At 51.8% G+C, this 13148-nt stretch overlaps 1 protein-coding gene across 1 annotated transcript in view; it reads right to left on the bottom strand.

The window, feature by feature from the left end:
* SLC41A1 (solute carrier family 41 (magnesium transporter), member 1) overlaps positions 1 to 13148 on the bottom strand; it is a 24193-nt gene that overhangs the window by 5525 nt on the left and 5520 nt on the right. Inside the window, exons 3-10 of the mRNA XM_011990397.1 lie at positions 6509 to 6616; positions 5318 to 5389; positions 4516 to 4660; positions 4229 to 4375; positions 3464 to 3611; positions 2485 to 2564; positions 914 to 1048; positions 441 to 589 (exon numbers count right to left, since the gene is read on the bottom strand). Of these exons, the coding sequence (XP_011845787.1) occupies positions 441 to 589; positions 914 to 1048; positions 2485 to 2564; positions 3464 to 3611; positions 4229 to 4375; positions 4516 to 4660; positions 5318 to 5389; positions 6509 to 6616 (984 nt within the window). The remainder of the gene's footprint in view (positions 1 to 440; positions 590 to 913; positions 1049 to 2484; positions 2565 to 3463; positions 3612 to 4228; positions 4376 to 4515; positions 4661 to 5317; positions 5390 to 6508; positions 6617 to 13148) is intronic.

Below are 13148 nucleotides of genomic sequence, written 5' to 3'. Positions count from 1 at the left end.
GACAGATTATCTAGTACAGTGGTTTTGACAGTTTTTCAAGCTATGGGACCCTTTATGCAAATGAATTTCTCAGAAAGACTAGCATGCAAAACAGAGCCACATGGAACTCTGCGGCCAGTGGGGGTGGCACGCAAATCGCACATGCTCAGCATCCTACAACCACCTGCATGAAAACTACCACCCCCGGTCCATTCCTCTCAATTTACAAAGGTATTGCTGAGGATCAGAGAACTAAAAGAACAAGGTAAAAGTCACACAGCATGTTGGTGACTCTACTGGAACTACCATCTGTTCTCCTGCACCTTTGTCCGGTGTTTATCAGCTGCCCCGACACAGAGAAAGAGGAGGTTGAGTGTCTAAGAGGCCAAGTCTGGCCTCCTCTCCCACCCCTGCAGGGCATCCTGGTTCCTTCCCATGCCCCTGCTCTTGCCACTTTGTACCTGGAGCAGTGCAGCTGTCATATAGAAGATGATGAAGATGAGTGTGAGGGTGGTGTGCCCGCCCTGCATACAGCTGATGGTGTAGAGGAACACCAGGTGTCCTGGGACCACGAGGAGGAAGAGGACCCGGGCTGAGCGAGAATTCACATCTGGAATTGGGGAAAAGAGGGTGTAAAGAGGAGGGGAGGAGAAGACCTGGCCCCAGAAGGTCTTTCAAAGTCAGGAGGGACTGCACCATATCCCAGGGCAACAGACAGATGAATGTCTCTACTTCTCCATCCTGTGGTCTCCAACCCCTAGGGTGCTCTAGGAAAAGACAGCCCTCCTGCCTGGGCTCTGCCCTTCAGAACAGCTGGCACAGCCCAGCAGAGAAGGAGAACCTGTGGATCTGGGCCCCAGCTGTCTCTTAAGTGAAGCTCATCAACAGTAGGCCCACTCCCCCCAGGGCTGGGAGCCTGGGACTCTGCCGTTACCAGGGCTGAAGAAGGTGGTACAAGGACTGGGACAGCGGCGAGGAGCTTGCTCAGAGTTCTCTCCTGGCATTCCATTCATGTGCAGGAAGGTGGAGATGCGGCTGGCCTGCACTGCCACCAGATTGCCCCCAACACCTGCAGAGACAGATATGGGCTTAGACACAGATAGGGGTCAGAGGGAGGAGTGGGAACAAAATGATTTTCTCATTCTTTGTCTTTTATCTATAGAGGCACTGTCCTCTGTCTTAATTTAGGGTCTATGTGGGCATCACCCATTCACCAGTCCCCAAAAGAAGAGTAAGACACTAAGAAGGCAGACAAAGACCCCTGCTTCCAGGGAATCTTCCAGCTCCCTCATCCTCCCCTCTATGGAGATGCAGCAGTTCCATGTTCCCCTGGCAAAGCTGTGACAGTGCTGGAAAGGATACGTGCAGATCTGCAGACTCAAGAGAGCCTGACTTCTCCACCAGTGCAGCATGGGCACCTGCCTTCCTACACAGCTGAGGGGATGAAGCCCTGCCTTGCCTCACCCGCTCTCCAACACTCTGAGCAGACCCAGGTACCCTATGGTCATATGCTGGCTCTGGTAACCGGTTTCAAGGATCAGGTTTGAGCTCCAAACTCTGGAAACTGGTAACTCCGCCAGGACCTGTGCTGATTTCTCTGTTGCCCTCACATCCCAACCTGGTCCCTGCTCTTCTCGGTCTTGCTCTGAGCTCTGGGAGACTGGTCTCCATGGACTGCATCACCCAGTCTCCCTTGCTGGCTGCTTCCACTGTGTTTGTTCGGTGGGAGGCAACAGCAGGCGACCAGAAGGCAGGTGGAGAGAGAGATCAGGTATGTCTTTCCCAATCCCTCCCTGCTTTTCAGCATTGGCTTCCCCACGTTGGGGGCAAAGACAGAGCTTTCACTGGGCTCCTATAATGCTGTTCCCTCCTTACTATGGTTTGAATATAGTTTGTCCCCATCAAAACTCATGTTGAGGTCCCCAAATGTGGTGGTGGGAGGTGGTGCCTTTAAGATTGAATAGGTTATTAAGATGGACTAATGTCTTTCTTGGGAAAGGTATAGTTCCCATGAGAGTGGGTTGTCATAAAGCGAGGTTTGCTTCTCTTGTTTCGCCCATTTTGCACATGCTCAGTTTTCCTTCTGTTTCTCCATTTGGATGTCTGGATGCAGCATGAGGCCCTCACGAGAAGCAGCTGCCCAATCTTGAACTTCCCAGCTTCCAGAACTGGAAGCCAAATAAACCTCTTTTCTTTATAAATTAGCCAGTTTCAAGTATTCTGTTCTAGCAACAGATAATGGACTAAGATACTCCCCTTGACCCTTTAGGACTAGAGGCTTCCCATTGCTGCTAATCTCTGGGTGCCTCAACATCCCTTATCTGTCCTTTTATTCTGCTCCCACCTCTGTAAGCAGTCCCTTCATTAAGGTCTTGAAACATCTGAGCGAGATTCTCTTGTCTACTGGAACCCTGACTGATACAGAAACCAACCCCTTAAGTCCTCTTCTCCTGTCCCTTTCCTTCCCCCAGCCCTGCCCTCCGAAAGCTGATGCCCAGACCTCACCATTAATCACAGGCGTGAAGACAGCCATTCCCGCAAAGTTGGGGTCTGAGACAGTCTTGTCCAAGATGAGGCCTCCCACACTATAGAGACATAAAGACAAAATGACGCAAAGACCACTGAAGGGTTCTGCCTTAGTCTCTGGGATGAGAGGTCCAGGCCCACCTATCATTGGAGATGAAGGGAAGCACCGTGGCTCTCAGGAGTTCCTCATCGTCCAGTCCTTTCCTCCCTTGACAGGATTAGGTGCTGCTCATAACATTCTGACTGGGCAGTGACTCCAGAACAAGCTGGTGGTACTGGGTCAGGCGACCACCTCCTGTACCTGCCCTCTAAGTTGGCTGGAGGAGCAGCCTGTGGGACTATCTGCTGTTGAGGACCTCTGTTGTTCTGCCCACTCAGCATTTACTTCCCTTTCTGGTGATAGCTCTGGGCTCCTCCTCAGGGAACCACCTCTCTCAAGCTCAGTGACTGTGGCTCAGGTGACAATGCCTCAGTGATGGCTAGGCTCCAGGTCCATCCAATCAGAGGATCGCAGCCCCGAGGCCACGCTGACTGGTTTGGAGATAATCATGTCACCAGATGAGAAGCAGTGGAACTCTATACTGGGACTTTGTGGCATTGGTGGGAGAAAGACTCTCTCTTCCCACTGGAATTGGTAGGAATAAGAAAAGCATAAACCTGGGCTGCAGGCCATGACAGAGAAGAGCAGAGCGGAGAGTCACAGAGTACTGGGGCCCTGATCTTAGGTATGTCCCTGAATTCAGCTGTGCCTTTTTGGTTCTCCGGGCCAATACATTCTGCCTTGGAATGAAACCCAGTTCAGATGGTTTCTGTCATTTTCAACAGAAGGACATGTGACTGATACACTAATGAACACATTTCTAGGGTCTGACCCCCACCCCCTCTCTCCAGGGTTTAAAAAGAAGTCTGTGGCAGGGTGGGAGTGGGGTAGGAGCGGATACTCAGGGCTCCAGCCTACCTGCTGATGGCCATGGCAATGATAACAGGCTCCCAGCCCGAGTACAACACCTCCCTCGTGGCTGGGCTTCGTCGGGCCAGCACCACCCAGACAGGCAGCAGGGCCACAAAGAAAGCACACACCAGTGGGTAGATGTATCGCCAGTGATCTGAGAGGGCAGAGGTGAGAGGGAGATAAACACTGTGGTTCCCTACTCCAAGTTTCTCCCTGGCTTAGCCTGAAAATGTCCCAACAGATCAATAGCAAGACTACACTAAATGCCAGTAAACACACTACCCCATTTGATCTTCACTGGCAGCTCAGGAGGTAGGTGGTACCAGCCTTTTTCATTTTATGGATGGGGAAACCAAGGTAGAGAGCTAGCCAGGCACTGAACCAATTAGGGACAGAGACCAGGGGACAGACACTCTCGGTCTCTTGATCGGATCCCAGAAATCACCATCTCCCACCCGTTTCTTCATTTTGCAAGCAGATCCCAGCCTCTGGTTCCTTTCCTTTACTCTTGCCACCTCATCCCTCCAAGAGAAGTAAGAATATGCATGACCAAACAGGAATATACTTCTGATACTTTTCCCCGACCCTGATGCCTGCTTGAATTTGAGATCAGTACTTAGCTTCACATCTCTAAGATCAGGAATTATTACAACCTGTGTTCAAACCAAATAGTTTAAGAACACAGAAGAAACTCTTGCACATTTCCAAACTACTACCATCTCTCCCAACCCCACCCAGGACTCCACCCGAGCCACACTCTTGGTGGCTCACTCAGTTCCAGGTAGAGTCCCCAGCTGATGCCTGAGAGCAGCGCCAAGGTGATGAGGTCGCCCAGGCTGGCAGCAATGGGTGTGGCCACGTTGTCTGGGTTGATCCCAATCTTGCGAGAGCCAATGATGACTCCAATCATGATCATACCTGGTGAGGAAGTGGGAGGGGCAGGCAGGGTGAGAAGAGATAAAGGAGTCTCAACAAACAAAAAGACAGAGTGGAGTGCCAGGTGCAGCCAACACCTCTGGGGTGGCACTCCTTACTCCTCTACGCCCTCCCTTCCTTACCCAGTACCAGGGAGGCAATGAAGGCTGTGGCCACGCTGCTAGCACAGAGCAGGAAGGCGTGCGGAATACTGAAGTGGCCATCAGGGATCCAGCCAAAGACGACAGCTGCGATGGACGCCAGGAAGCCCACCACCGTGGCCTGCACCTGGGGACAGGAGTGGTAACTTGGAAAGCCCTGAGAGCAGTGGGCTTCCTAAGCTGAGGTCATGAGCATCTGGGCAGACCTCTTCCTGGCTGGCAGTAGCCCCAGGAGGCAGGCTGGACTGCACTGTCCAGTCCTCCCAGGCTGGAAGGATGTCTTTATTTATTTAGGTTCACACCAGACGCTAGTACTGGGCAGTGCACTCTGCAGGAGCCCAGAACATGTTATTGGCTGAAGGAGTGTGCCTCTGGGGATGGGAGTGAGGTTCAACAGAGTCGGAGCCTTCCACCCAGAGTCAAGGCCTGGGCCTCAAGGGGGAAGGCTCCCGGTCTGAACCTGTGTGGTCTCATGGGGAGATGGAACAGCAGTGGCACAAGACATCTCGTCACTCCTGAGTCTGCTCATATTGCCAGGATCTGCTGGGACTCAGAGGCACCTGCACCACCAGAAACTGAGAACTGGAATGGGTGATGCTGGGCTCTCCTCATCTTAGGCATTTTCTTGGGTAACCTAGTTATCTCCTAGAGCTACTCTGGGGGAAGCCAGCTCAGTGGGATACTGGAGACTTACTCAGGAGCCTGCTGGGGCTGACCTAAGCCTTTCAGAGATTCCTGATTAAGGGGAAGCTTAGCCCACCCTCTCTGGTCCCTGCCTTCTTACCTGGATGAGGGCCATGTTCCCAGTGATCATCCGCCAGAGCTCCTTGGGTGTGTCCATGTGTCCGATGTTGGCCTGGGAGAGGGAGGGCAAGGAGCTGGAGCTCCAGGCTGGAAAAGGCCTGAAGTTCCATCCATTAGGCTCCTGCCTAGATCATGAGGCAGTACATGTGGCCTAAGACTCTGAGAGCAGGACCTGACAGTCCTGGAAAGGTGAAGCAGGATCAGAGAAACTGAGGCAAGACGGAAGGAGCTAAAACTGAGCTCCTGCAGCTGGGTAGGGGATGGGAGGGGGTCCCCTAGGCAGTCGCCTCTCTTCCTCTCAGGACACCAGCTGAGCAGAGGCAAATTCCATTCTTTGCCCTGCTTATCTGGGCAGCCCACTCCTGCATGGGTCAGAACAACCCAGTCCCTGACTCTGAAGCCAGCCTGCTATCCCAAGGAAGGAAAGGTCAGCTGCTGGTGCAGGACTGAGGCTCCAAGAGTATTCGGGAAGGAGAGGGGGGCATGGGCCAGAAGTTGGGTAGGGCAAGTCAGGGTGGGTTAAGTTGGATGCCACTTCTCTCTGTCACCTTCTCTAGACTCTTGGCCGTGCAGGGACATCCCAGGCCTCCTGAGTTTTATCATCTCCCACCTCCAACCCAGGGCCCTGTATCTGTTCAGGCCCGGAATGTCATGGCTCAAGACTGCGGGAGGTAGGAGTGACGAGCAGTTCCTCTCTGTCTGTTCCCTTAAAGAAGAGCAAGCTGCCATGGGTAAAGGGAATGGGAGGGCTGGGGGACTGGGGGTGCTGGGAGGGCCTGGCTCTGCTCCTGCCCAGCTGCAAAGCAGGGCTGGAGATCAGAGGAGGCCCCCATCTGTGCGGGTGGAGGAACCAGCATGATGCCTGCCTGTCAAAGCTGCACAAACAGTCACGAGGTGGTTGAGAGGTAGGGGGTGGGGCAGGAGTCCAGGGGTGGCTCGGACATCCAGAAACCAAGCCTGGGAACCACTTTGGGCAGGGAGCCCCTGCCCAGGAGCAGGACACCCAGCCTGGGATCTCCCTACACCTGCCCAGGCAGGCCCTCCCTTCCCACCCCAGTCCCACACTCCAGGCCTGGGTAGTGGAGAAGGGCCCATAGCCCTCTCCCAGTCTCTGGCTCTGTGCTGCCCAGAGTCCTCTCTGTGCCCCGCTCCTCCCAGCCAGGACACTCACTGCAGTGGAAAGCCTTGATGCCAGGGTCATTTCCAGGTTCCCTTTGAGCCCCAGTAGCGCAGGCACTAGGATGAAGACCTCTGTCACCTTCTGGAAGACTTCCCAGTGCTACAAGGTGAAAACAGAACCCAGGAATTTCAGTGCCCCAAAGGGTGGGCATTGAGGTTCAACAGGTAGTCTGAGATCAGGGGTTCGAGGAGGAAATAGAATCAGCAGGGAGTGAGCACGCTAGCCACCTTTCCTCCAAGAACCCTGGAACAAAACCAAGCCCATGGTTCTTCAAACAACACAACCCCCCTTCCTGCTACCCAGAACCAGGGAGATGGAGAGGGTCTCTGCCGGTTGGGAGACTCTCAGTCTGGCACTACCTCCTCTGTCTGCTTTCCTGGAGGTGGGTGGGGAAGGGTAATGGGGACCCACACAGCTGAGCTGCCCTGGGCTGCCTGCCACCCTAGAAATCCTTTGCAATCCCCCCTCAAATTGCAATCCCTGGCCCCTTTGCTTTCAGTCCAGTTTCTCTGTTGTCTCAGCTGTGGAGAGTTGGGCTCCACGGGGCTGGGGCCGAGGCTGGGGAGATTAGAGAGTTTGTTTGGTTTCTATCTCCAAGGGCTTTGGGCCTCAGCCACAGCAACTCTCCTTCTGAACAGGCTCTGAATTAAGATTGTGGCCCCCAGACCTCTGAATGCTGGCCTGTAAGGGGCTTTTTATTCCTCTGTGCACTGCCTTACCCCACATACCTTCCTCAGTCTCTCAGTTAGGAGAAGCAAGTGTACTCCTGTAGGAAGCGCCCTGGACGGGAGTCAGGAGACCTGAGTTCTAGTCCCAAGACAATCAATCCTGGCTCTCCTACTAATGTCTTTGGTTAACATCTATTAAGGACTGATTATGTGCTAGGCTAAGTGATCTCTATGTATTTCTCTTTTAATTATCTTAACAACCCAATAAGGTAGGGGCTATTTTATTCTTATTTTGTGAATGAGGAAACTGGGGTCCAGAGTGTATTCTACTAGTTAGTGCTAAGAAGATTGCAGGAGCCAGGACTGGCTATTTGAAAGCTACTTTACTTGCAAATGAAACTGAGGACTTGCAAAAAGGTTAGGATTGTGTCTCCCTTCCTGGCCCTAACCGGGTAGGTGGTTTCCTTTATTTGTTTTAAGAATGGAAAGCCTCCAGGTTTGGAGAGGGAGGAGGAGGCAGGCCAGGCGGATATATATGGGTTGGTCTGGGTATCATGGCTGGGAGGCCAAGGACTATGTTGGGCAAGGGCACTGGACCGAGAGCCTTGGGTCTCCGACAGGAGACAGCAGGGACGGGCCTCCTGCTTATCTCCCCAATATGCCTCCTCAGGTAGACCAGCTGGACACCTTAGACAAGTTACAAGGGCCTCAAGCTCTTGAAAAATGTTCAATTCAGGGACCAGTCAGATGGTCTCTCAAGGCATTTCCAACACCCACACTCTGTCGTGAAAGATGAGCAGTGGGCGGGTGCGGTGGCTCACGCCTGTAATCCCAGCACTTTGGGAGGCCGAGGCGGGCGGATCACCTGAGGCCAGGAGTTCGAGACCAGCCTGACCAACATGGAGAAACCCCGTCTCTACTAAAAATACAAAATTAGCTGGGCGTGGTGCACATGCCTGTAGTCCCAGCTTATCGGGAGGCTGAGGCAGGAGAATTGCTTGAACCCAAGAGGTGGTGGTTGCAGGGAGCCAAGATCGCACCACTGCACTCCAGCCTGGGCAACAAGAGTGAAACTGCATCTCAAAAATGAAATAAAATAAAATAAAATAAAATAAATAAAATAAAGATGAGCAATACTGTAGATTAGTAAGAGATCACCTCATGCCCCTTAGGAATGGTTACTATTTAAAAACCCAGAAAATAATCAGTGTTAGCAATATGTAGAGATTGGGCTGGGCGTAGTGGCTCATGCCTGTAATCCCAGCACCTTGGGAGGCCGAGGCGAGTGGATCACTTGAGGTCAGGAGTTGGAGACCAGCCTGGCAAACATGGTGAAACCCTGTTTTTACTAAAAATACAAAAATTAGCCGAGAGTGGTGCGCACACCTATAATCCCAGCTACTTTAAAGGCTGAGGCAGGAGAATCGCTTGAACCTGGGAGGCAGAGGTTGCAGTGAGCCGAGACTGTGCCACTGCACTCCAGCCTGGGTGACAGAGCAAGAGTCTGTCTCAAGAGAAAAAAAAAGCATGTGGAGATTGGAACCCTTGTGCACTCTTGGTGGGACTATAAAATGGTGCAACTGCTATGAAAAACAGTATGGTGGTTCCTCAAAAAATTAAAAATAAAACTACCACATGATCCAGCAATCCTACTTCTGGATATTTATCCAAAAGAATAGAAAGCAAGGTCTTGAAGATATACTAGTATGCCCATGTTCATTGTAGCACTATATGCAATAACCAAGAGGTAGAAGCAACCCAAATGTCCATCAAGGAATGAACGGATAAACAAAATATGCAAAGTGTGGTACATACATACCATGGAATATTTCTCAGCCTTAAAAAGGAAGGAAATCCTGTCATATGCCATAACATGGATGAACCTTGAGGACATTACTCTAGTCATAAAAAACACTGTATGATTCCACTTATCTGAGGTATCCAAAGTAGTCAACTTCTTTTTTTTGAGACACAGTCTCACTCTGTGGCCCAGGCTGGAGTGCAATGGCACAATCATGGCTTTAGGCTCCAGCCATCCTCCCATCTCAGTCTCTCGGGTAGCTGGGACTACAGGTATGCACCACCACACCTGGCTAATTTTTATATTTTTTGTAGAGACAGGGGTTTCACTATATTGCCCAGGCTGGTCTCGAACTCCTGGGCTCAAAGGATCCTCTCGCCTAGACCTCCAAAGTGTTGGGACTACAGGTATGAGGCACCGTGCCCAGCCTAAGTAGTCAAATTCATAGAGGCAGAAAGAAGAATGGTGGAAACAAGGGGCTGGGGTAGCAGGGAAAAGAGTGAGTGTTTAATAGGTACAGAGCTTCAACTGGGGAAGATGAGAAGTTCTGGAGATCTGTTGTACAACGAGGTGAATATACTTAATACTATTGAATAGCACACTTAAAAAGGGTTAAGACAGTAAATTTTATGTTACATACTTTTTACCACAATAACCAAAAAGCAAGGCTATCAGAGGTGGTGGGGCTAGGGCTTGAGACCAGGAGAGGCTGGGTACTGGGTGGCCCTATAAGGCAAGAACCTCTCTTTTCTTGTCAGAGCTGTCCCTGTGTGGATGGGGTGGGAGGCCTCACAGGACCCTGGGGAAAGGCTCATTTCAATGGGGCTGGAGCATACGCTTGCCTGCGCTCCTGGTCTGGCCAAGACCTGGGATTCTCCTTAGGAAGCCCCACCGTAAGGACTAACAATGGGGAGGAGACAGCCCCCCATCTCAACAACAGTTACTGGGCTTCCAGGCAGCCACAGGATGAGCCAGCCCCCTCCAAACACTGAAGGGAGGTAAATCCCTTCCCACCCTCAGACCCCCCAGAGTGAAGGCAGCCCCAGTGAGCCCCATCTGCCCTGGAGCAACTTGGGACTGTTACTCTTGAACATGGCTGGTACATACCACTGAGGCTCCAGCTCCCTGCAGTCCGGCCTTGCTCTGCTTCGCCTCCTGCTTCCTCCCAAACCAGCTCCAGAGAGGGGAAAAATTCCCCTCTTCTCCCCTTCCTTGTGGGCTTTCAAAGCTTCTCTCAGAGCACAGCCTCAGATCTCATCTTCACCCCAAAACACTGGCTCTACCCTGCTGCCAAGCTGCCAGCTCCATGAAAATCTCACTTCTGCAGGTAGGTATATTTTTTAAAGTATATGTACTCGTAGAAAGAAAAAACCCAGAAGACGACTCCACATGTATGCAAGCAATGTTTTCTGAGCTGTTTGTAACTAATATTGCTTGCTTTTATTATTATTTAACAAAAAATGTATAAAGCTCAGCTAAGTTCCTCTGGTTGCTACCATAAGCACCCCCAAATCTCTCCATCTCCCAGCACAATGCACTCTCTCCTTATAGCTATAGGAGGACCTACAAAGTATGGACTTTTAGGAGCATGGGATGAGAGACAGACAGGCAATGAGAGGGAGCAGTCACAGTAAGAGCCCCTGTGCAAAAGTCTTCCTGACTCTTACAGAATATAGCCTGGAACCTCACACTACCTGACCCTGGGCCAGCAAAGCCCCGAGTTGGCACTTGGGTCAGAGAAGCCAATTCCTGCACACATACTTTCTTCACCCACAAACCCTCTCAAAGCTGCAGCTCAGGCAGAAAGCCTCTGACACATGGGCACGCATAGGACTCTGGGAAGAGATGCTGGAGGCTGGAGATGTGGAACCAGCCCAGGAATCAGGGTGGCCCTGAGGTTAGGAGTAGGCAGGATGTGGCAGGGGCAGACAGTAAGTAGCTCTTCTTCCTCCTTTGGCCAAATTCAGCCCCATCCTGTTCATCCAGGCTGGGAGTATCTGCCCCTGAAGTCACACCCGTCTGCCAAGCAGCCACCCACGCCTTCCTGCTCTGACGGGGATGAAAAAGGGCACGTTCCGGGAAGTGCTGCCCTGCTTGGGGGTGACGGGAACATCTAAATTTTAACTGCTTCTCAGAAATGCAGCCCCCTCATCTCTTTCCTTCTCTAACCTTGGGGTGAGGGGCTCATGGATCCCTGGTATTCTGGAGGTGAGGGAAGAGACTGCCTCCCCCATAGCCAAAACGAATCCTGAGGCACAGCAATCGCAGGTCTCGATCCTCGGTGGTCCTGCCAGTACCTCTTCCTTGCCCTTCCAATGCGCCTCTTCCATCCCTCACCTACTCCAAGCTCATACACTGACCCCGAACTGCCTTCAAGGGTTCTGGCCTGAGCCACCTCAGGAGGGTAGCAGCAGGGAAGAAAGTCAGAGCCAGGAATCAAGACATTAAGAAGACTTAAATTCCCAGATACAAGCTTTAGGCTCCAGGCTGTGGGAGAATCGGCTCCTGTGGGAGAAGCTGGGCTGGAGCTGATCTTTTAGGGTAAGGACTGGGTCAGATGAGATTGCAGTAACCCCAGGCTTCACCTGTCTGAGGCTCTTCCAAGAGGCATCCTCTAGGTGTCCAGGAAAGGGCTTTAGGGCAACACCTGGATATACGGTGCGGTACAAAGCAGGAGCAAAGCAAATGGGTCCCTGACAGCAGGCAGGGGACAGAGATGGGAAAAGCAGAAGGGGTAGTCAAGTGAAGCAGGTATGAGTGTCCCGCCTAGGGATGCTGCGACCACAGGAGCAGGCCAGGCCCAGGAGGAATACTTCATTCCCACTCTACTTCCCCAAGGCCACGCTTGCCATCCACTTTCATTGCTGTAGACTTCTGCATACACAGCAGGGTCTGCTTTGTTCGAGATCCTTAGCAGGTGAGTAGTGAGCTAAAATAAGGACCCATCTTAATCGAGCTGGCAATTAAAGTGCAGATGGGCACACTACTTCCTGCCACCCCATCCCTCACAAAGGCTGACAGATAAAGGAAGTGAGACGTCCGGAGCAGCCTAGGACCAAACTGGGCAGATGGGCACAAGGCTCCAGCAGTGAGGAGGCTCCCATATCCCAACCCCCTTCAGAAGCCAACACCAGGCCCCAGCCTGCTTCCCTTCCAGATGCTGCAGGAACTTTCAGCCATGGTTGGGAAGTTAGAGCAGATGGACGTCCATTTATTCTTTTCCTACTTTGGGCCAGTACCAGCCCCTTATTTCACTGCAGATGCTGCTGTGCACATTTACCAGAGGGCAGATAAGAGGAGGCAGAAATGAACCTTCTAGGAAGAGAGTGGGTTTTCTTTTTCTTTTAAATTAAAATTACAATTTAATTTTTTTTTGCATCGCGTTGGTGAAAGAGAAAGCAAGTTTTCTGTAGCAGCAAGGAAAGATGGGGGCCCTGGACCAAGGAGACATCTGAACCATGGCCAACACGGACTCCTGCTCAGTTGCTCCAAGACACTGGGGACACTCCATAGCCAGCTTCTCCAGATGGCCCCAGGGTCTTGGGGCACTTTCAGACTCTGTCTTATTGAAGGCCGTCTTAGCTTATGAAGGGGTAATATAGGTGTGAATCCTTAGAAACCGTCCTGCTCTTCCTGAATCTGAGATTGTCAGTCCTGCTTTCACTCCTGTGGATGTGGAATAAGAATCTCTCTGTGGTCCCATGTCTCGGTCCCTCTGCACTCACCCCCTCCTGCCATCTCACTGTTGCCATCTGCAGGGCCTGCTCCAGCCAGAGCTGTAGCAGGAAGACTGGGGGAGGAGGACATGGACAAACCTGCCATTGTCATCCACACCAAGTGGACCCTAGCTCTGGGGTGAGCCGAGGTGCCACACTGACAGCAGCTCCAAAGGTTCCCTACCTAGGCCTCTCAAAGTCTCCAGCTCATGCGCCTGGAGTGGGGGTGGGGCAACACATCAGAAGCTTTGGAATCTAAGTGTGTGGGATGGGTAGGGGTGGGGTGTATATGTGGGGGTCCCTCCCTACCCCATCTAAGAACTTGTATTCTTGCTCACTTCAGAAGATAACTCTAATTAATCCAGATTCTAGTCCACCCAGTTCTTCAAGAAAAGACAAAGAAAATAGGCTTCTCCTAGAGTCTTTTTTTTTTTTTTTTTTTTTTT

Source organism: Mandrillus leucophaeus, unplaced genomic scaffold, assembly GCF_000951045.1.
Source record: "Mandrillus leucophaeus isolate KB7577 unplaced genomic scaffold, Mleu.le_1.0 Scaffold38, whole genome shotgun sequence".
NCBI lineage: Eukaryota > Metazoa > Chordata > Mammalia > Primates > Cercopithecidae > Mandrillus > Mandrillus leucophaeus.
The sequence above is the reverse complement of the archived record's forward strand: the minus strand, read 5'-3'. Positions and strand labels throughout refer to the sequence as shown.